The sequence below is a fragment of the Hipposideros armiger genome, unplaced genomic scaffold, assembly GCF_001890085.2.
Source record: "Hipposideros armiger isolate ML-2016 unplaced genomic scaffold, ASM189008v1 scaffold_1292, whole genome shotgun sequence".
Lineage (NCBI taxonomy): Eukaryota > Metazoa > Chordata > Mammalia > Chiroptera > Hipposideridae > Hipposideros > Hipposideros armiger.
In genome coordinates this window covers 169,384-193,073 of record NW_017732642.1, presented here as the reverse complement: position 1 = coordinate 193,073, position 23,690 = coordinate 169,384, and the positions used below count along the sequence as shown (strand labels likewise).

Sequence of the window (23,690 nt, the reverse complement as noted above, 5' to 3'; positions counted from 1 at the left end):
AGTTATAAGGATGACATTACCCTTCTTGTTGTTCTCTCTTTTGTCCTGGTGTCATATTTTTTTCATTTCCAGTCTAGAAAAAAAAGTGAACATGCCATATTTATATGCTTGCTTATTTGCTTTAATCTTAATACCACCCCACCCTTCTATCTGTCAGTTTTAATATTTGAAATCAGGGATTTCATGGTTTTTAGTTAATGAATCCTAAAATTTGCAACTTACATCCTACCTTCAGAGTGATAAACAAGGGTTAAGAATGTAATTTATATAAATATAAAATATCCATGAGCACAAGTGTGCTTTAAACAAAATAGTAGTATCCAAACATAATACACTTACCAACCACAAAAATACGTTTATTTATCTCTTGTTATGGCCTATTAAACAAGCAAGCAAATTCAGAAGGATATTCCTTTTGAAATGATTCTCTGAACCTTAAAATTTTGTCCACTAAAAGGAATCAGGATTCTTGGAGAAATGGCTGATTACAGGGGTAGGAACAGAATTTACAAGAGCCTGGATTACTTTATAACATTAAAAAGCAACTATATGCTTAAAAATAATAAGGAAATATCAACAGAACATGAGAGGCAGCTTGAAGACCAAATATGGAACAACGTGAGCATTAAAATAATGAAGGATTATAACCTCTTGAATGTAAGAATTCAAATTGACTTCAAAAATAAACACATAAATACACAAAAGAAAATTCTTCATACAGAAAAAAGCCAACTAATAAATGTAGAAGGAACAGTGGAGTTAGAAAACAACACTTCGGGAATCGACGTAATAGATTCAGGCAAAAATCATCAATAATGCTAACACAAGTGCGTGAAAAGGACATTTATGTGCTCAAAGTTATCTCCCCACAAGAAAGTTATTAATAATAAAAGGTAAAATAATCACTTTATAGTGGACAAATCCCACTGACACCACCTTCAGTAATGATCACACTGCCAGGAATGGGATAAACTGAGAGCATGTGCCTCTTACATGATGCACTGAGAAGAAAGAGCTCAGCATCCATTCTGTGGTATTACTACCAAAAGTACACAACTGTAATCTAATCAGGAGGAACATCAGACATCCCCCAAATTGCTGGACATTCTACACAGTAACTTGTACTTATCAGAAGTATCTATGTTGGGCCAGCTGAAAGGCTCAGTTGTTTAAGAGCTCGCTCAAGAGTGTGAGCACTGAGCAACAGCGGTTCGAATCCTGGGCAGAACTGAGCTGCTGCTGAGCTGCCAACAGGTGGCAGGATGGCTAAGCTTAAAAAAAAAAAAAAAGTATCGATGTTGTGAAATGTCAAAACAGAAAAACAGAACCCCACAAAAATTCTAAGGAACTGTTGTAGACTAAAACATGATCTTGGATTCTTTTTCTCTTAGGATAACTGACAATATCTAAATAAAACCTGTAGATTTATTTACAGGTTTATAATGTAAAGTTTATTTACAATGTTTATTTATAAAGTTTGTTTACAATGTAAAGTTTCTGATTCGATCATTCTTCTGCAGTTATATAAAAAATTTCCTTGTTTGTAAAAAACACACAGAAAAACATGAAACAAATGTAGGAAATGTGGAGTTCTTAAAATTTTTCTTAAAAGCCTAAGTCCAAAATTATGTTAAAAATACTTTTTAAATTTTAATAAAGCAAATATAACAAAATGGTAACCATGATGGTAGAATCCAGATAAAAGAGTAATGGGTAAACATTATGCTATTCTTTTAACTTTACTTTGAAACATTTCAAGAAATGAGGTTCTTATGAAGATCAGATCAGATTCACTGTATGTAAGTAAAGGCACAAATAGTAAGATGCTATGTAAATAAAAAAAATATACTTTAGTTAAATGACACGAGAAACAGACAAACCCAGAACATGGGACATTTTATAAGATAACTGTTCTCTTCAAAAACAAACGTGTCTAGCAATCCCTCTCCTAGGTATACAACCTAAGAGAAATGAAATAATATGTCCACAATTAAAAAAAAACTTGTACACAAAGCTCATAGCAAGATAATACATTACAGTGAAAAAGTAAAAAATAACCTAAATGTTCCTCAAATCATGAATGGATAAACAAAATCTGATATATGCAAACAATGACATATTATTTAGCCATAAAAAGAAATGAAGTTCCCATACTTGCTATGACATGGATGAACCTTAAAACCATTATGCTAAGTGAAATCAGCCTGTCACAAAGAACCACATATTTTAATTTCATTTATAAAAAATGTCCAGAATAAGCACATCTACAGAGACAGGTCAGTGGTTGCCCAGGACTGGAGAGGTAGGAGTGAGGGATCACTACTAACGGGATGGGCTTTTGGGGGATCGGGAAAATGGAGATGGAAATGTTCTAAAACTTACTGAGGTGATAGCTGAACAATCTGTGAATACACTAAAACCACTGAACTATAAACTTTAAACAGGTCAATGTTTTCAAATCTGAATTATATCCCAATAAAGAGGTTATTTAAAATGAAAACAATGTGGTGAGGGGGAAGGTTTCAGGGGTAGAAAGGCAAAACCAAAAGTAATGTACAAAACTTGCTTGGATTCTGATTCAAAACACAGCTACAAACACCATCTGAACATGGACTAGATATTAGATAATATTAGGAAGGAACTGGCGTGTTTCTCACATGTGATAATACAAGAGAAATGACTTAGAAAATGCATGCCAAAACACTCAGAGATGGAAGCTGTGATATCTGAAATTTATTTGCGCATAGTCCAAGAACACACACAAAATACACAGAGGAAGCCAATCTGGAGAAATTATTTAGTCTAAACCAGGCGTCAGCAAACTTTTGAGATGAAAGAGCCGCCAAGGGTCAGCAAACTGAGGCTTGCAAACTGTGGCTCTGAAGTAAAATTGGAAATGAAAATATAACTATCATAGTTTCATTTATAAAATTTCTAGGATATTATTCACATAATAGTGATTATGTAAAAATATATTATGGGTCTCAAATAATATTTAAATTGTTGTGAGGGACAGGATTGGCTCTACCAGAGGTCGGCAAACTTTTGAGACAAAACGTATCCAAAGAGCCGCATGTGGCTCGTGAGCCAGTTTGCCGACCCCTGGTCTAAACCATGAATACGTACTAGTGCTTACTAGTAAACACTAATGGGGGATTTGATTAAGGTGCCAGCCATTTTAAAGGCATACCAATTCATAACCATCATTAATTCACCAACTGTACACATTATCTACTTGGTAGACTGTGAAGGTACAGTGCTTGTATTTTACATTATTTATTCTTGTTTGTTTTAATCGATGCTCAAAGACTAGTGTAAATAAACAAATACTCACACTGAGTTTTTTATCTACTCTTTGATTAGTCTTCTTTAATTCACCAGATGGGGTCAGAGATGGTTTAAAATAAACAATTCGATTTGTTGCTATGGAGACTGGCTTTGGTATCATGAGTCTCTGAACAGGAGGATATTGAGAGTCCACCTTATAGGTAAAAAGAAATCAAAAACCAACTTTTATGCTCACATATATAAGTGATGCTTAGCTAAAAATTATAATAGCTAATGTGACCCAGAGACTATAAGTACTTCTTAAAAGAAACACTCAGGGGATGCAAAGAAATACTAAGAGAAGAACTAATAGTAACAGAACCAAGGGGTGTGTTTGTATTTTTACATATATACATACATATATATAAAATTCCAAAATGGGTTAGACTATTTTATTCTAGACTTAATGTTTTTTGACACACTTGTGCACACACACAAAATGGGAACATTATTTGAAACCGTTCTACAATTCTAAGATTTTCTAGGATAAATTTCAACTATAGAAACTAAATACAGGATCTAAAAATTGATTTTGGAACATTTCCCCCCAAATTACTATCTAAATTTTCTGCAGCTGCAAATAGATACCTTTACACTAGCTAGGAAAATATTTTAATGGCTAAAAATGTGAGCAAATCTCTCTTCAATTTAATGTTTCGCTACTGTGATTTAAAAACCAAACCAAAAGTCTGACACTTAAATCTCATTTGTAAAGCACTGTTAAGAATTCCAAAGCTTAGCAGGAAGTGGTGTTATCTACGTACACAAGTGTTTTGTCAACGGTCTCTTGCTACACAGAAACACAATAAAATCCTGTGGGTTTCAGATGACCTTGAAGCCAAGAGCTTCTCTGTCCACAGACTGTAATGCTAGGAATACAGGCAGGCCTTTCACTCAGCAGCAGCTGTGAACAGCACTGGTTTCAGGGCAAAAACTCTGAGGGTGACTAGCTTTTCCCTAAGTCCTCACCACAAGTGTGATCCTACAACTCGGTGAGACAATCTGTTTCGCAGACTCTTCTGATTACATCCAAGAACCATGAAGTGTGTTGGCCCTTATACTTCCTAACATTCATTAATAAAATTTTATTGGTACTACACAAAACCATTAATAAAATTTTTATTTACCAGAACATCTATTATGGCACGATTTTTAAAATTTACTTCTTTTTAAGCAATATGATATAAAATAGGAGTGTGACAAAAACAGCTAATGGGTTGTATTCCTCCCATCACATCAGCTGATAATGAATCAATTCCCTGTTGCCTGATTTCAAACATCCAGATAATTCTAAAAATTGAAAATTATCTTGAGAAAAAGCTCAATTTTAACTTTCTTTTCTCTGTTAGAATTTCAGTAAAAATAGTTATAATTAATCAGTATCTTGAATACGGTCCCCAAATTAATTCAGAGATTTGTAATAATTTTATTCAATTACTTCCTAGGGAACAAACTTGGTGTTGTAATAAATGCTTCCATAAGTAGGGATCTGGGAATCTGCTTCCCCTGAAGGACATTTAACCAGCCACAAATATAATTAACAAAAAAAAATACACCTTTATAACCCTATCGAGCATTTTGTTTTTCCCACAGTAACCTCCAAAGACGATGTTAATGAAATAACATACACTAATAAAAAGTGTTATCAAGATTATAATCTACACTGTACTATTAGCTCTGTAATCTTGGAACAGTATTTTGGGCTAACGGAAGACATGTCAATTTGAAATCTATTACACACAGCAGGCTGACATGTTTATTAATAAGGAAAGTTTACAAAGATGTTCAGTAAGCACATTAGTTCACTGAACATCTGGTTACTGAAAAATTCAAGCTCTGTTCACTCGTCTTTATCCAAAGGTAACAGTTACTCGTAAAGACTGCCGAGATGCTAAAGATGGGAATGCCAAATATCCACAAAATACTGATTGAGCACCTACTACATACACAGCATTATGCTAAGTAAGGCACTCACAAGAGGAACAATATCAAGAAAAAAAAAATCTCATTTTTCATACATGTTCCCTAATGACTATCAACTAAATTCAGTTTGCATAATTGCTGACTTAATAATAAATAACACAAAATTTCTGATACTTTGCATAAATAATTGCTAAAAAAGTCGTACCTTTTCCCTTTTGGCCCAAAAATCTGTGGTGGTAACAATCCCACTTCTATCAAGAGGCTGAAAAATAAAATATTATTAGAATAGATGGCAAACACTGCAAAATGTAACTTTCATCATCAATATATAAAAATACATCTCATTTAAAAAGTTTAAAAATTGGGCCGGCCTAGTGGCTCAGTTGGTTAAGAGTTAGCTTAAGAGCGCGAGCCCTGAGCAACAGGGCCACCAGTTCAATTCCCACATGGGTCAGTGACGCTGCACCCGAGCTGAGCTGCCACTGAGCTGCCAACAGGTGGCAGGATGGCTCAGCTGGTGAGAGCACATGCTCCTAACAACAAGACTGCCTGTTTCATGGAGGGCTAAGCCCGCCTGCAACTAAGACTGAACTTGGCACCTTGAGCTGAGCTGCCACCCAGATGCTCAGTGGATAGAGTGTGCGCTCTTAACAACAAGGCTGCTGGTTCGACTCCCGCATGGGATGGTGGCTATGCCCAACTAAGATTGAACACAGCACGCTGAGCTTAGAGGCTACAAGCTGCCTATGGGTAGCCAGATGGCAACTGGCACCCTCCACAACTAAGACTGAAGAACAACAACTTGGCTGGTCTCCTTCACAATTCCCCAACACTGTTCTCCTCCCCCAATTCCCCAATTAAAAGGAAAAAAAAAAAAAGTTTAAAAATCAACTTACAGAATTCAGTGGAGAAGATGGAATTCTTTTTGCATCCTGTTAATATTGAAATAACAAAATTAAGATTTTTCACTAAACTCAAATTTTAGATCACTGTTGCATTTAATGTAATTTAAAAATTTACCGCTAATGGGCTTGACATCTTTTCTAAAGACTGCAATATTCGCCGAGCTGTTGAACTAGTCACACCATAGGATTGTGCATTGAGTTGCTTAGCTTTCATCTGTCTTCTGACTGGTGCCTAGAAAGCAAACCTTATGTTATCTGTTGGAATGGTGAACTCTACAGCACATATTTCAGACAATGAAAATATTTACAACACAGCATGGATGTCTGAAGTGAAATAGGATCAGCTTCTTTCTGGGTGGTGTCATTAATCATATATTCAACCTTTTTTCTTTATGCCTTTATTGAAAATCCATCTAACTGAGACATCACTTTCACAATCAGAAAAACATCGTAAGACAGTATCACCACTCTACAGATCTGACAGTTACAAATATGTTAAATGGGGAAAACTGAGATAATTGGTAGAACAGTCTAGCATTACCTTGATCTGCTTATCCCTGATAGTTAAATCAAAGAACACTGAATTAAGGAGAACGGTATTAAAATATTAGTTATTCTGGGAGTTAAATAGTATTTAATTATAGTATATTCCAAAATAACTAAACAAAAAGACTGCAGACTCTACTGCAATGTGGAAATTTAGAAGTTTAAACAGATTTGTTTCTCAAATTTTAATAGGAGAAAAAATTTAAATACACAGGCTTTGTTAACAAATGGCATTTTAACTTTCTAAAATTGGAGTTAAGGATGCAACCTGGTAAAGAATAGACAAGTACCCGTTAATACACAATGTTTACAAATTCCAATAGAAACACTGTTTTCTCAAGAATACATTATAACATTTCAATAACCAAGTGAAAATAGTTTGGTAATGTTCAATATAAAAAAGATACAGTATCATAATCAAATTGCAACCCAGTTTCTATAAATAGCTGATAATAGCTGTAAAACTGAACCATAATAACTACTTTAAATAATGTTTCTCTATGTGATACCAAACATTCATTATATATTCAGAGTAGCTGCAATATTCTATATCAGTTTTACTAAGAATTTCATGCCCATTAAGAATTTCTGTTCAGGCCAGTCCTTAGCAAACATAAGGCAACATTAAAATCCTCTAGGAAAACCTTTTTCCCAGGCCCCGTGCCCCACCCAGGCAGCTGAGCTGAGACGTTCACCATGGAGCAGCTGAACACAGCAAGCACCAGGTTTGCCTTGGACCTCTTCCACACCCTGAATGAGAACAGTCCTACTAGAAACATCTTCATCTCTCCAATAAGCATTTCATCAGCGCTACCCATGATCTTTGTGGGGACCAGAGGTACTACTTGCAGCACACGTGTCCAGATTCTTTATCTCGATACGGTTGAGGAGATTCATTTACGGTTTCAGAGTGTTAATGCTGATATCAACAAGTGTGGAGCTGCCTATATTCTTAAACTTGCTAAGGGGTTATACAGAGAGAAAACCTATAATTTCCTCCCTCAGTTCTTAGCTTCAACTCAGAAAAATGTATGGTGCTGAATTGGCCAGTGTGGATTTTCAGCATGCCTCTGAAGATGCAAAGAAGGTGATAAATGAGTGGGTCAAAGGGAAGACAGAAGGGAAAATTCTGCAACTGTTGGCTGCAGGTGTGGCTGATAACATGATTAAACTTGTGCTAGTGAATTCTATTTCTAAGGAAATTGGCAGGAAAAAATTCATGAAAAAGGCCAGGAGTAATGCACCACTCAGACTGAATAGGAAAGACACAAAAACAGTGAAAATGATGTATCAGAAATTTCCATATGGCTACATCCAGGACCTTAAGTGCTATGTGCTAGAACTGCCTTACTAAAGTCAAGGAGCTCAGTATGATTATTATACTGCCAGACGACACTGAGGACAAGTCCAGAGGTCTGATGAAGATCGAGGAACAACTAAGTTTGGAAAAACTGTGTGAGTGGACCAAACCTGAGAATCTGGATCTCACTGAAGTCAATGTCCACTTGCCCAGGTTCAAGCTGGAAGAGAGCTACAACCTCAACTCTCACCTAGCCTGCCTGGATCTCTTTAATAGCAAGGATGATCTGTCTGGCATGTCAGGAGCCAGAGATATTTTCATATCAAAAATTGTCCACAGGTCTTTTGTGGAATGAGGACATAGAAGCAGCAGCCGCCACAGCAAGCATCGCCACCTTCTGCATGCTGATGCCAAAGGAAAAAATTTGTGGTCCACCATGCATTCACTTTCTTCATTCAACACAATCTCTCAACTGACATCCTGTTCATAGGCGGATTTTCTTCCCCTTAGGGACTGTGGAAATAAGGCCAACCTAGAGCTTTATTACCTGCACTTTCAAATGGTGACGATTTTCGTATCTTTACTAATAAAACTATCTTCCAAAACCAAATCTTTAATTTCCTTTGTAAGGTCAGCCCTGTTGGCTGTTTACACCCATTAACTTTGGTATGAGTATCCATTTTCCTTTTTTATATTGAAAAATTTTAGTCATTGCTTCTGAATGCATCAATCACATGTCTACACATTCTTGACAATGTAATAATTTATGAAACTGCTATACTCTGATAGCCTTGGGAAACATTAAAATAATGTAATTTATTTCACAGATAGATTTTTGGAAGCTACAATAGAGACACTCTGACTGTTGAAGGGAGACTTAAAAAAATATATTCAATTGAAATATAGGATAACACCCCAATTAAGGGTCCCAGTTATAAAGACAAATTTGTCTTGGCCAATGTTTCTGTCCCTTTGTTTATAGGATTAGTATTCTATTACAGCCCTTTACTTTTCAAACTATTAAGGAGCCACCTGGTGATAACCCGCCTTCCCTTTTTTAATTCTCCTTTATCATACCCGATAGGTAGTTTGTGTGAGGTCACAAGGAGTCAAGATGTGGGTATCTTACCATAAAGATGACAAGAAACTACAAACACACAAAAATGTAGTAGGACAAAAACCGTTAAGCAAACAGGATGCAAAGATCTCACTGTTAACCAGCTTATATGTTTTCTGATAAAGACTCTTAACCGCCATCAACTGATACATGTTGTTATGGATGGGACATCTTTATGGAATGCTGTCCCATTTAAACAAGCATTAGAGGTGGGAGATTGAGGAGGGAGCTTTTTGATTAATATATACCTTTGTCAAATATACTCCTTGGTATGGGACTTAAAATGCTGCATTTTTTTGTCCTCACAAAGCTTGTGGGCTGGCTACTAAAGTTTCCTAAGATTCTGACACCCCCTCAAAAAAACCCTCTAGTTAAATATGAGTCTCTCCTGTCACTGGATTCCACTGGCCACGGGCCTCTCAGGCTCTTACTTCACCAATCCGTAAAATGAAAATGAATTAGAGAATCTTTAATAGACCTTCCAAATCTAATGCTCTAGGAAAGAAGGAAAAGCAAATAGATTCATCCCAAATGTCAATGATAAACATCTGGAAGCCTGTGCTGAGAACCCTTCTTAAGGTATCTCCGGACTCAGTATTAAAAAGTATGGGATTCGATATAGAAATAGAGGAGGAAGTAGCAGGAATAGACTCTGACTTGGAACTAGTCTATGAAACATAGGCTTGCATCATCTTATCTTGTACTAACATGCTGAACTATTTTAACTGTAAAAAATAAAAATATAACAGTACTATTATAATCCAGTGTAAGCTTTAGAAAAAGTTCCCTGTGTGACTCCAAGATCCAGTTAACACTTTCTGAACTAAAACATTGCCCTTCATGAACACACTAGGAAATAAGAACACACTCATAATTAGTGTTAACTATTTATGAAAGCATCCTCTATTCAGGAAAATAAGAAACTACTCTCAAGACAAGACAAATCTTCAAATACACATTTTTCTATGCAATTTCTACGTCTGTCATAGATTGTCATCTGTATATGATGACCCTCTCCAAAAGTCTACATATTTAACAGCATTAATATTCCTTCATCTTTAAAATGCCAAGCTCTGGAACAAAATAAGCACCACTGACAATATATACACAAAACAGAATTTTTATGAGCTCAAGAAACTCTTAGGACACAACATAGAATGCTACAATTTACCTTAAATTGGTATTATTTAAAAAGCTAACAATTTCCTATTGTTCTCTAACATATATACATAAATGTAACTCATTTTACATATTGACCTTGTATTCTGTGACCTTGCTAAACCAACTTATAAGTTCTTCTTCTAGTTTCTTCAGATTTTCTATGTGATCAGCACGTTGTCTATGACTAGGAATAATTTCACTCCTTCCTTCCCAATATGTATGCCTGTGTTTCTCTCTTCTGGCTTTAGCTAGGACCTGCAGTACATTTAACAGTAGCAGTGATAGCATACATCCTTGTTCTCTTCCTAATCTTAGGGCAAAAGTATTCAGTCTATCACCATTAGTCTGATGCTTGCTGAAGATTTTCTGTAGACACAATTTGTCACATCCAGGTTCCATATGTTCCTAGGTCTGTTTAAAATTTTTATCATGAATGGATATTGGGTTTTCTCAAATGTGTTTTATGCATCTGTGGAGACATTCATGTAGTTTTTATTCCTTATTTTAGTTACATGGTAAATAACATTAATTTTCAAATGCTGAACCAACCTTACATTCCCAGGACATATCCTACGTAATTATGATGTAATATCCTTTTAATACATGCTTGTGTTCAATTTGCAAATATTTGTTGAGAATGTTTGTGTCTGTAACTCATGAAAATACTGGTTTGTGGCTTTCTTATAATGTTTTAGTTATCAGGGTAATGTTGGTTCCTAAATGTGCTGAGAAGTGTATGGAAAAGTTTGTGGAGAATTGGTATTATTTCTGCCCTAAATGTTTGGTGGAATCTCCAGAGAAGTTACCTGGGCCTGAAGTTTGCTTTGCTAAAAGGTATTTTAACTATGAATTCAATTTATTGAATAGGCTACTTATAGATCTAAAACTAACAAAAGATGTGCAAGGCCTATGTGATGACTATCACAAAACACTGATAAAAATTTTAAAAAACATAAATAAATGGAGACATATTGACTTTATGGATCGGAAGGCTCTCAATTTTGTTCAGATGTGTCTCCCCAGATAGATCTTTAGACTCAACACAAATCCAATCAAAATCCCCGTAGACTATGTAGAAAACTGATAGGGTGATTCTGAAATTATGAAAAAGCAAAGGAACTAGGAAAACCAAAACAAGCCTGAACAAGAACGAAGATGGCAGACTCATAGGATCTGATTTCAAGACTTACTATAAAACTACAGTAATCAAGGCAGTTCAGAGTTGGCAACAGGATCCATACATATAGATCAATGGAAAAGAATGGGAAGTCCAGAAATAGAGCCACAATATGGCTGACCAATGTCATAAAGGTGCAGACAATTCAAAGGAGGAAGTATAGTTTTCTCAACAAACGGTACAAGAGAAACTGAACATTCATTTGTTAAAAAAATAAATTTGGATCCATGCCTCATGCCCACATACAAAAATTATCTCAATGGAAGAATCGGCCTAAATTAAAACCTAAAACTATAAAGCTTCTACAAGAAAACACCGGAGAAAATCTCTGTGACCCTGAGTCAGGCTAAAATGCCTTTGATACAACACCAAAAGCATCAACCATAAAAGGAAAAATAACAAGATAATGAATTTCATCAAAGAATAATTATCTTCAAAAGACACTGTTAATGTAAGCCAGAGACAGGGACAAAATATTTGCAAAACACATACCTAATAAAGGACTTATACCCTGAAAAATGAACTGTCAAAATTCATAAATAAGAGAACCCTACTAAAAAATGGGCAAAAGATCTGAATTGATATTTCACCAGTGAAGATCTACTGATGACAAATAAGCACATGAAATGATTCTCAATGCCATGGGAAATGGAAATAAAAACCAGAGCAAGTTGGAATGGCTACTCCATACCTATAATAAAGACTAAAATGACAGAAAACAAAACACTGATGACCACACAGTGCTGGTCAGCACACTCTGACATTACTAGTGAGAATGAAAAGAGGAACCAGCCACTTCGGAAAACAGTTTGCAGTGTATTATAAAGTTTAATGTATACTCACCACATGACCCCATAGACTAACGTCTAGGTATTTACCCAAGAGGAATAAAAACTAATGTTCACACAAAATGTTCATAGCAGCTTTATTCACAATAGCCAAAACTTAGAAATAACCCAAGTGTCCTTTTCACTGGGAAATGGATAAACAAACTATATTATATGGCTCACCTATAAGCAGAACTAATTGTTGATACATGCACAAATATAGATTGATCTCAAATGCATTATACTAATTAGAATAATCCAGATTCAAAAGACTATACACTGTATTCTTAAATTTATATGACATTCTGGAAAAAACAAAAATACAGGGAAATACAACGCACCAGTGGTTGCCACAATGTGCAAGAAAGAGAGAGGCTGACTACAGACCGAGATGCAGAAGGTAAAATTTGGAGATGATGAAAACGTTTGTTCAATTATTTTGACTGCCTAAGTGCTTAAACAACTATATGTTTTGTTAAAATTCAAACACTCCATTAATAAGGATAAATTTTACTACATGTAATTTATACTTCCATTTTTTTTAAAGGAATTAATCATCACAATTCCTAAACATAAACAAACACAAATGTAATATACAGAATGTTCCCTTAGGTCTAAAATGATATGCATACAGTCTATAAATGAAAACAATATTAGTATTAACCACTTCTATCATTCTACCAAAGAATAACTAAACAAAAATCCTATCTGAGTGCCAATAGATACTTATCAGGTTAAAAAAAAAAAACCAAACACTTATCAATTCCATTCAAACTAACCTGATATGGTGTGTTTCGTACTTTAGGCTGTCTGACAGCTGCAGCTGCTCCACCATACACTGTTTTTCCGGGATAAAAAGGAGAATCTCCAAGCTGACTAGTTTTAAGGATCGAAAAATTCCCAATTGACTGCACAGAAACACAATGATAAATTATAAGCAATAAATACTCAAAACTGATGTGACTGAATCAACTCCAATTAGTACTCACTGGGGAAAGTGTCCCAAAGGCTGACACGTTGAATGCTGGTTTTTTGGAGCTGGTGGCAGTGTGCTGTGAGAATGAATGAGAACGTTCAGCCTCTGGGGACCACAGGTGTGGCACTGAAGTGTTCTTTGAAACAGCTATATCTGAAACAAAAATATGTAATGCATACTATTAACACTAATTACAAGACCCCAGATTTTGCAAAACAGAAAATGAAAATTACAACTAAATATAGAAAAAAATTATCCCAAGACATTTAATTTTACAAAGTTATTTACAACCAAATACCAAGAATACCTTTATCAGAAGCTCTTGAAGAAAAACCACTGGTAGTTGAGATGTTATCATCATCATGCTGAGAGGTAGAATCTTTCATTTCCTTTACAAGGGAAAATCCAGAACCGCCAATTGGGAATGCCGAGGATGTGGAGGGCTGACAGTGTAACCCAGGAGATTCCAACATGGAGAAATTCAGATGGCTCCGATGAAGAGAAGGCCTCGTTAATACATGTGGACAATTTGAAGCAGTACTAGTTGTTGAGGGTTCTTTAAAAAAAAGTATTAATAGTATAAATATATAACTTAGAAAAAGCAATACACTGTATCACAACAAAATTCTGCTTATACTTTGAGAAAATATGATACAAAGTGGATATAGCTTCAATTCAAGTCACTAAGCCTCCCATAAGCCCAACTTAAGATATTCTATAGCCAAACAAGGTTTCAACTAACTGAAATTAATTTACCTAACCTAGTGTCAAAATATATTTCCGTGAAAACATAACTTCTGAAAGTGCAGGGTTCGTGATTTTCCTTGAATTGGTTATCAGTGTAAAACCCATTCAACAAAAACAACATCAAAGCTAAGTCATAAAACAAGGTTTATTCCTCTACAAACAACCACGAATTGTACAGCCTCCCAGAGAATTTACATTAGTCCCCCATTATCCACAGGGCATACATTCCACAACCCCCTAGTGGATGCCTGATACTGCAGATAGTACCAAACCCTATTATATTATGTGTTTTTTTTAATACATACATACTTATGATAAAGCTTATTTTATAAATTGGGCACAGTAAGAAATGAAGAATAACTAATAAACTAGAACAATTATAACAATATACTGTCATAAAGGTTAATGTGAATGGGATCATTCATTTCAGGAGACCCCTCCCTGAACTCTTCCTATGGGCTCAGGCCTTTCTGGAACAACACGCTGCTGTCACATGGAACATGGCTTCTGTTCAAGTTTTCCACCCACAAACTGAATGATTTTCCATCTTAACTGAGCACTTATCATGTACTGTGGTCATAACTTTTGCAGTCTGAGGTGCAAGAGCACAACTAGCACAAATTTCTTTTTCTTTCTTCACAATTTCTTTCTTTACCATAGATATTAGGAACTTCAGCATACAATATTTTCTCTTTCCCTATTAAGTCGAGAAATTGTATCTTTTCACTAAAAAACAAAACAAAACATTTTCCAGCTTCTCTTTGGCATATCTGAATTGCGAGCATCAATGCTCTTGTGCTTTGGGAACATTATTACCTAAAATAAGTGTTACGTGGACACTAGGACTGCAATACTAAGACAGTCAATCTCATAACCAATTTGTCTACTACTTAGTGACTAAAAAGCGTGGAACATCTGCAGTGTGGAGGCCTTGGACAAAGGGCTGATTCAGCTCCCAGGCAGGACAACATGATATTTCACTGCTCTATGCAAAACAGCGGGCAATTTAAAAAACAGGGCTGACCGAGGGGCGCGTTGTTTAAGAGGTGGCTTGGGATGCCACTCTGAGCAGCAAGGCCCCAGGTTCAGATCCCACATGAGGACCAGTGACACTGCCCTCTACAGCTAAGATAGCTAAGATGGTGAGCAGCAGCTCGACCTGGAGCTGGCCTGCCATGAGTCACTGGCGACGGCATAGGCTGCAGCCTCTGCTGCAGTGGGCTGCCATAAGCTACCGTGTGGCCGGCAGTCAGTGTGAGCTGCCAAGAGTCGCTGTGAGTGGCCATTCAAAGGCCGGCGACCGATCTGCCTCAGTGGGGAAGAGCACAATGATAATACCAACGTGGGCCAATGAAGCGACGTCCTCCACAACTAGACTGAAGAACAAAAGGACAGCAACTTGTCTGTTCCCTTTTACCTGATTCCCCAGCGCTGTTCCCCTCCCCCAATTCCCCAATAAAATCTTTTAAAAAAACATTGTTTATTTCTGGAATTTATCACATAATATTTTTGCACCACAACTGACAGCATGTAACTGAAACCACAGAAAGTGAAACTGCCCATAAGGGGAGAGTACTATGCATACGTACAAAAATATGCTATATTTCCCATACTCATGCTTATGCATCTGTTCTCTGATATAGTTTTTCATTTACCAATATAATTTTGTCTCTAAATACAGAGCATTCATTCCCTTTAAAAACCCAACTGTATTTAGCACGCTGATTTACTCTACTATGTGATTATTTTCCCAATACTCCATCCAACATGCATGCACTTGTATCTACATACTTCTAAGAGTATTCTTATCGACAAATCCATGATTAAGTTTGAAAGCAGAGAAAAATGAGAAGAAATTACTAACCAAATATTCCTAAGCCACCACAAAAACTCTGATTCTCTAAGTCTAAAGTTGTACTCATAAAAAAGACTAAATAGTCAAAGGTATCCTGAGAATCAATGAGAACACAATTTTATGTGGAATTGCTCTGACATACTAGATCAGAGTGAATGCTCATTTTTGCCTATGAGAGATACTGTGATCCAAAGATTTCCTGTCGTTATACTCCCACAAATAGCAAATGACAATGTACACTGCCCCCATGCTCTCACTTGATATTAACCCTTTCTGACTTCTGTCAATATGTCAAAAAGCATCACCATATGATCTGCACTTAATTAAATAACAGGGATATTCACCATCCTTCCCTATATTCATTTGTCATTTATATCTCTTCTCCTCTTAGTTGCTTACTGATCTAGATACTAAAAGGATTACTGAGATGTAATTTCTTTTTCAGTAAATCAGGGTGACATGATCTAAAGTATCACAAAATTTTCACTATATCAGTTGTACCCATTCATTTTTTTGATGGTGTCTTTTGCAACTCAGAAAATAACTTGTACCTTGTTTACAGACACTTGTTAGCATTCCAAGACTCTAAGAAATGAAAAATTTTACTTCACAAACAGGTGCTCCTTGACATACGATGGGTGGGGGTTACATCCAGAGAAACCCAATGAAAGCTGAAAACATCCTTAAGTGGAAAATGCATTTAACACACCTAACCTACCAAACATCATACCTTAGCCCTGCCTACTTTAAAGGTACGCAGAACACAATATCCAAAAACTGCTGGCGATAAAGTACACTGTACAGTATCAGTTGTTTGCCCTCATGATCTCATACCTGACTCGGGGCTGAGGCTCATGGCCACTGCCCAGCATCATGAGAGTATCTTACCACAGGGCACTACACCTTAGGAAAAGATCAAAATTCAAAATTCAAGTACAGTTTCTACTCACTGTGTATCACTTTCGCACCAAAGCAAGGTCAAAAAATCATAACATGAACGACTTAGTTAAGTCGGGGACTGTCTGTACTAAATTCCAAGAAGCTTCCCCCCGCTTCTCCAATGATATATCTGTATATTTCTGTACCAGTTCCATAACGGCTTAAATACTATAGCTTTAGAACACATTCAATGACTGAAAAAGTTTCTCCAACCACACCCACATTGCCCTATTCCTTTTCAGAATTTCTCTATTCATCTTCAGGTATATTTTCAAGAACTTCAGAATCATTTGTCATGTTTCCAAAAGATTCTTCCAGTTAGGGTAAAATAACTGGGCCCCAGACTAGCTCTTCTAATGTAAATAACTATTAATGTAAAACGGGACAAACTGTGAAAAAGAGCTTTCAGGCAATAGAACAAGCAAAAAAAAATTAATCTTTACTAAACAACATTCAGGACTGCTTTTTCTCAATTATTTTAAGCTTCCAACGACGTGGCGCTACTTTAAGAGCAGATATGCCGAAGTTACTTTGAGAATGCACTGACAAATTCAAGTGTAATGTTTCACAGAGTAAAGAAATTGTGACGTGTTGTATGTACTGAGATCTACATTCAATACATTGGGGGGTATAAAAGGTACTTTAAGTCAGATGGTATGTGATTGACAGATAAGAGCAGAATTCAGATCTAAGACAAGGGGGAAATGCTACAAAGTTTTTGAAGTTAATTATCAAAAGCTGCTCACCATGTTTCCAAATAACCAGGGGAAATCAGAGTGGGAAGGTGGGTGAATGAGCATGGGAACAGAGCAAAGGAGATCAACAGCAAGTTCATTGTCTTTGAAGCTGGGGGATGGGGACAATGGGGGTTCATGAACCATCCTCCTTACTGCTGGTAAAGAAATTTTCTAGTTTGACGTTTTCCATAATAATTTAAGTTTAGAAGTTACTCACAAAGGTGTTTATAATATACATGTAACAGAGAAGCTCCCTTATAACAGTAACATGATGAATAAAATCTGAGTTGAAATTGACCTTGGCAACCACTAAATTAATTTCATTTCAAGGAAAATACAAATAGAATTTTACTGATGTAAAATGACAAACTCTCCATTCAACTGACACATACACTACATCATCAAGTTAGTAAATCCTCACAAGCATGCTCACTAGGATGGAAGAGAAGGTGTCAGCTCCTGTGGATGCATGCTGGTGCACACAAGTCTCTCACCAAGAGACAGAGAGAGGCTGGGGGCCCATTTAATGCCCAGGAAAGAAAATGACAGGGAAGCAGACAGCTTAGAGATCTACCATATAAAGCTTCAGGTGGACGTTGGTAATACATTTCAAAGAAATCTTAAAATGTACCCAACTGTACACTTTAAATGGATTAGTTCTACGCTATGTGACATGAATGTCAACAAAGCTGTAAAACATATTTAACGTGAAATGACAGAGTAGTATTTCCAAATATGCCATATTCATGGGTTACGCTGAAGCTATTTACTATTTGTAAGCCCCACCAAAATGCTGTAAGTGTATCCAAAAACGTTCAAGCCTTTAACATGCTAGTCACTCAATGACAAGATTAATGAAATGACCCCACTGGCGCGCTGCACAGAGGACAGAAGCCAACTGCAGTTATGCCGTACCCAAACTCCTGTGCTGTGGGAGGCATGATCACAGTGTCAGTGTAACCGCTAACATTTACACAGCACTCCCTTAGCTGGACCAGGACCTAGGCTAAGGGCTTCACATTTCTGTTTTCAAAAGTATTTATGAGGATACAGAGGAGAAAAGGGGTTTTCTTGCCCCAAGCCACGTGTCTAACAATTGCTGGTGTGAAAATTCAAACCCAAAGTCTCACATCAGAGCTTGCCCTCTTAACTGATTTAGTGTATCAGCCTCCCTTCATTATAATAAAAAAGCTGATAATTGAGAAAGTTATCTAACTTGAACATGATCACCACCCTCCTCCTACTACCCAGTTAGATTTACCACAGTCAGATAATATAAAAATATTTAAAAGGCATAAAATCTATCATTCATAATAAAATATCCATTTCCTATTTACCTTCCGTATTACTGACTGTTGGCTCAGGAGTGATTCTGCCATCATGATTATTAGCGCTCTCCTCATCAGCATATATCAGATGGTCATCTTCTCTATTTTCCGGCCACTGTGGTGGCTCTGTTCTGGCTGTTGAGCAGCTGCATACATCTTCATTCCTGCTGAAGTATCTCTGTAGCCATTGTGGCACAATATTCTTAACAGATTCTGTGACCCTGCTAAGAATGCCCTGTTGGGGGGAAACATGTAAGGCAGGTTTGAGAAATGTGTCTTTTAAATAAGTACCAACTTACAGAAAGCCACACCAAGAAAAACACAACTGTTTCCAACAACGTTTCCTAAAATTCAGTTACTTGAATTAATGCTATCATAATGGTATTTCACAAATTCTATAGACATTATGAAGTTCCTACTATTTTCTTTCTTCCATATGCATATATCCATGAGCCAATAATTACCCCCAACTGGCCATATTATTCTAAATCTTAAAAAACTCCGATAGGCCACCCCATGAAGGATATAAACTTTCCATTTAGTAATAAGGTATGCAGCAGAATGTTATAATCCCAGAGAAGAGGGGTCCATTTTGATTCCAACATATTAAAAGAAGCAATATAAATAAAACCTTTAATAGTTTCCTCAACCAATTATTTTATTGCACTTTTAAAAAAAGTACAAAAATGTAGACAAAAATACGAGACATTTTAAAAATGACAGACAACAGACAACTAACACAATATAATAAATTCAAGAAATAATCTCAGATGATTTTTGATAGTAAAATTTCATTACCAAATGTTGCCTGAAAATCTGAAAAAATAATTTTATTATGGTAACTTTTATAAGTACAGAAAAAATGTGCTATAACAACTATCAGTATTTACATTTACTGTATCTTTCTATGTGCCAGGCACAAACTATTCTAAGTACTTTAGAAATCTGATTGAATTTACTCCTCTCAATAATTTTATAAAGTTGGTATTAACAGTACCTCTTTACAGATAAAGAGGCAATGAAGCTGAAAATTACAAACAGAACTCAATGATGTAGCTAGGATGGAGTAAAAGCATGGCTGGGGACTGGTAGGACCTAGGGTGAGGTTTGAGTACTGCTTCCTGTACTTTGATTTACACTGGGTAAATCAAATTATTATCTGCTATTACCTGATAGGACTTATAGTGAAGAAAATGAAATAATGTGAAAACACTCTGCAATTTACAAAATATAATGGAAACATATACTGGTGATTTTATTACGGGTGAGGGAGGGGGCGAAGTTAGCAGAAACAAACTGCGATTAGGTAACAAAGGATAGGCAACAATTTCCTTCAAAAGTACCTTAGGAGGATTTCAGACAGAGTCGCTGAAGGGAAACGAGGAACTGGCAGGTACAAAAAAACAATAAAGCCAAGGCAGAATACATAAATCAACCATGAAAGCAAACCCAACACAAAGAAGCCTTGAAATATCCTGTCAACAGAAAAGATGGAAGACACCTCTGACATAGGCACCTGAATAGTATTTTCCTCAGTGTTTAAAAACCTGTAGGTAACAACTGAGAGATATGTAATTATTTTCCAAAATACTGTCCAAACAGAAATTGTAAACAGATCTACCATGTAAGCTCCCTAGGGACACATGAAGCCGACAGCCCTAAGCCAACTCACTACTGAAAAACACAACCCTGCAGTTCCCCTTTCCTATGCTAATTATAGTGTTAGCTACTTTGGAAACACCATCTACCTGCATCCAAGATTTAATATTAATAAAACGTACATATTATAATATTTTTACTTACTATTTACACTTAAATATTTATTTACCCCCTCCCATATTACAAAAGACTCAAAAGTGCTTCCAACATATGACAGTTTAAATAAGGCTTAGAAAATGTAAGACACATACTTGATATGAAGTGATAAAGCACTACAGCAAGAATGTAGTGTAAACTAAGTGTTGTGGACTTCCTCTAAGGTGTTTAGCTGCTACAAGTATCAGAGATTCCTGCATCCCTACTCACCTGAGGCAAGTACACACTTAAAATCAACACCATACTTAACCAAAGGTCACTTCTGGGGCAGCGTTAGATTTCTGTGGAGAATAATCAGCAAACAAAACTGAACCATGAAAATAGATATAATAAAGCTCATTCCCTAAAGCTCATGAACGTTGCTTGCTGACCTTCCCTTTTCTTAACTGAAATCTAACCAATGGATCTATCTCAGCCCACAGCAGCTCAGTACAAGGAATTACAGTGAGAGAGACAGAGTTGTTACTAGTGGCACAATGAATGACAGTATCAGGAGCTCCACAGTGAAAGGAAATACAGATGATAAAACTGACATGGAACCATTGTAAGAAAGCAATCATCCCTATACATCAGTGTACCTCTGGGAAATCAGGGAAAGTGGACCTAAGTCATCAAGAAAAGGTCAACTAAGCTCAGAATACCTGCGTACTTATGGTTCCCAAAGTGTGCTCCCTTTAGCAGTAATATCAGCATTGCAGGCCCTATCCCAGCCCTACTACACTCAGGAGGTAGGGCTCTCCTGTTGAACAAATACTCGCAAGAGATTCTCATGGATGCTAAACTTTCATAACAACTGTTCTCGTTAAAGAGATTATGAAATTAGATACATTTAATTAAATTACAATACATTCATTTCAGGGAAAAAGTCTCTCTACAAGAGGTGAATAAAATTATATGCACTTAAAAGTCTTATTAAGATTCAGCTATCTGGAAAACATATAAAGTGGAGCACTAGACAGACAATTATTAAAATATATCATAATAAAATACGTACTGTAAAATGAATCAGAAAAACAAATTATACAGTGGACTATACAGAATACATAGCGGCTTACATACAGAACTATTTCTCCAGTGTTTCTCAAACGTTAGCCATGATTTTTACCTGTTTCTTTCTATCCAGTCACTTCTCTTCATAAATTTAGCTTTTCCTACAAAATAAAATCTATCAAATCACAGAGTGATGCTGTGCTGGTCTTCACGTGCCCATTCCACACTCCACTCTTGATAGGCTGTCCCACCAAACTGCCTCTGACAGGACTGGACTATGACAGATACCAGACATTTGAGGATGGGAGGACAGTGAGGTCTTTCTTCCTGTGCGCTCTCTCTGTTGAAGTGCCACATCTCTAAAACTACAGCTCAGGCCTGGTGGCCTCTCCTCCACTCCAGGACAGCATTTCTTTCCTTCATCCTTCCAGTCTGAGGGATGGTAGCAGATTCTGCTATTGCTAGTCTCTGGGCCTCCTGTCACCATGTATTTATTCCTTTAACCACCAGCATATCTCTAAGTTAAACTCTTAAAAATCACTTCTGTTAAACCATCCAGAGTGAACTGTTTCTTGCTGGGTCCCTGAGGTTTTGATACAGCAGTGCTACTTGTCAGAGTTTTCTGAATGATTAACATGGAAATTAAAAAGTCAGTCCATGAATCTACTTTATCAACAATGAAAAATACGTACCCGGTTTAGGGCAGCACTCACAGTACCCAAAAGTTACATCCAACCTTTATCTCTGTAAAGAAGTACATAAATAGGCCACAAGAGACGCTTTGTTTCGGGGACTATTTTAGAATCTTATTGCACTCATAGATGTAATAGTGCTTTTCTTCACTCAGCTCATTTAGTCAATACTTACTGGTCACATACTACATGTCAGCCACAGAACACTGAGGACACGGCAGGGAACAAGTTCCTGCCCTCTTGGAGCTTACATTGTAAGTTAGAAAGACAAATAAATATAATACATAACATACATCATCATCATTCGGTGCTATGGACAAGAATAAGGCAGGGAAGCCAAATGGGATAGGTATTTTACATCAGCCAAATCTGAGAAAGGTGAAAAAGGAGCCATGCAAATTTCTAGTGAAGTATTATAAATTCATGGAACAAAAAATGCAAAGACTCAAATACAGAAGTGTCCTTGGTACATGCTGATCAACCGTCTGGTAACTGTTTAATGAATGCAAAATGTAATAAACCTTAAACAGGGGGCCAGCCGAGTGGCTCAGTTGGTTAAAAGCTGGCTTAAGAGCGCGAGCTCTGATCAACAGGGCCACCCGTTTGATTCCCACATGGGCCAGTGACGCTGCGCCAGAGCTGACCTGTCACTGAACTGCCAACAGGTGGCAGGATGGCTCAGCTGGTGTAACAACAAGATTGCCTGTTTGATGGTGGGCTATGCACACCCGCAACTAAGATTGAACTCAGCACCTTGAGCTGAGCTGCCGCCTGAATGGCTCAGTGGATGGAGCGTGCGCTCTTAACAACTAGGAAGCTGTGTTGACTCCCGCATGGGATGGTGGCTACGCCCACCCGCAATTAAGATTGAACACAGTACCTTGAGCTTAGAGGCCACGAGCTGCCGAAGGACAGCCAGATGGTGACCGGCACCCTCCACAATGAAGAAGACTGAAGAACAACAACTTGGCTGGTCCCCTTCCCCAATTCCCCAACACTGCCCCCCTCCCCCAATTCCCCAATAAAATCTTTAAAAAAAAACAAAAACAAAAAAAAAACCTAAATAACCGTTGAAATTCTTCAAAATTCCTCTTTAATCGTGTGCGTGTGTGAGCACGTGTACGTGTGAGAATCTATGTGTGATCATTTATTCTATAGCATATATATACATGTATATACATATACAGAAGGAGAGTAACGGTAAAAGGACCACCACAGTGGTCCTCACACTGGAATCTTCTGATCAGCAGCTTTGGTGTCACCCTGACCATGTTAGAAATGGAAATCTGTCTGTTTTCAAAAGCTCTTGAGGTGATTCTTATGCAAAT

At 36.8% G+C, this 23,690-nt stretch overlaps 1 protein-coding gene and 1 pseudogene across 3 annotated transcripts in view; one reads left to right on the top strand and one right to left on the bottom strand.

Moving 5' to 3' along the window:
• The window catches only part of NUP153 (nucleoporin 153), a 74,715-nt gene that overhangs the window by 42,685 nt on the left and 8,340 nt on the right, over positions 1 to 23,690 (bottom strand). For 2 of the 3 annotated variants that reach the window (XM_019633369.1, XM_019633370.1), the window contains exons 2-10: positions 18,875 to 19,100; positions 13,567 to 13,815; positions 13,273 to 13,412; positions 13,063 to 13,191; positions 6,271 to 6,387; positions 6,147 to 6,182; positions 5,456 to 5,512; positions 3,335 to 3,481; positions 21 to 73 (exon numbers count right to left, since the gene is read on the bottom strand). In XM_019633369.1, the coding sequence (XP_019488914.1) occupies positions 21 to 73; positions 3,335 to 3,481; positions 5,456 to 5,512; positions 6,147 to 6,182; positions 6,271 to 6,387; positions 13,063 to 13,191; positions 13,273 to 13,412; positions 13,567 to 13,815; positions 18,875 to 19,100 (1,154 nt within the window). The remainder of the gene's footprint in view (positions 1 to 20; positions 74 to 3,334; positions 3,482 to 5,455; positions 5,513 to 6,146; positions 6,183 to 6,270; positions 6,388 to 13,062; positions 13,192 to 13,272; positions 13,413 to 13,566; positions 13,816 to 18,874; positions 19,101 to 23,690) is intronic. The other variant, XM_019633371.1, reaches the window with a different exon arrangement.
• Positions 7,398 to 8,511, top strand: LOC109377113 (leukocyte elastase inhibitor pseudogene; annotated as a pseudogene).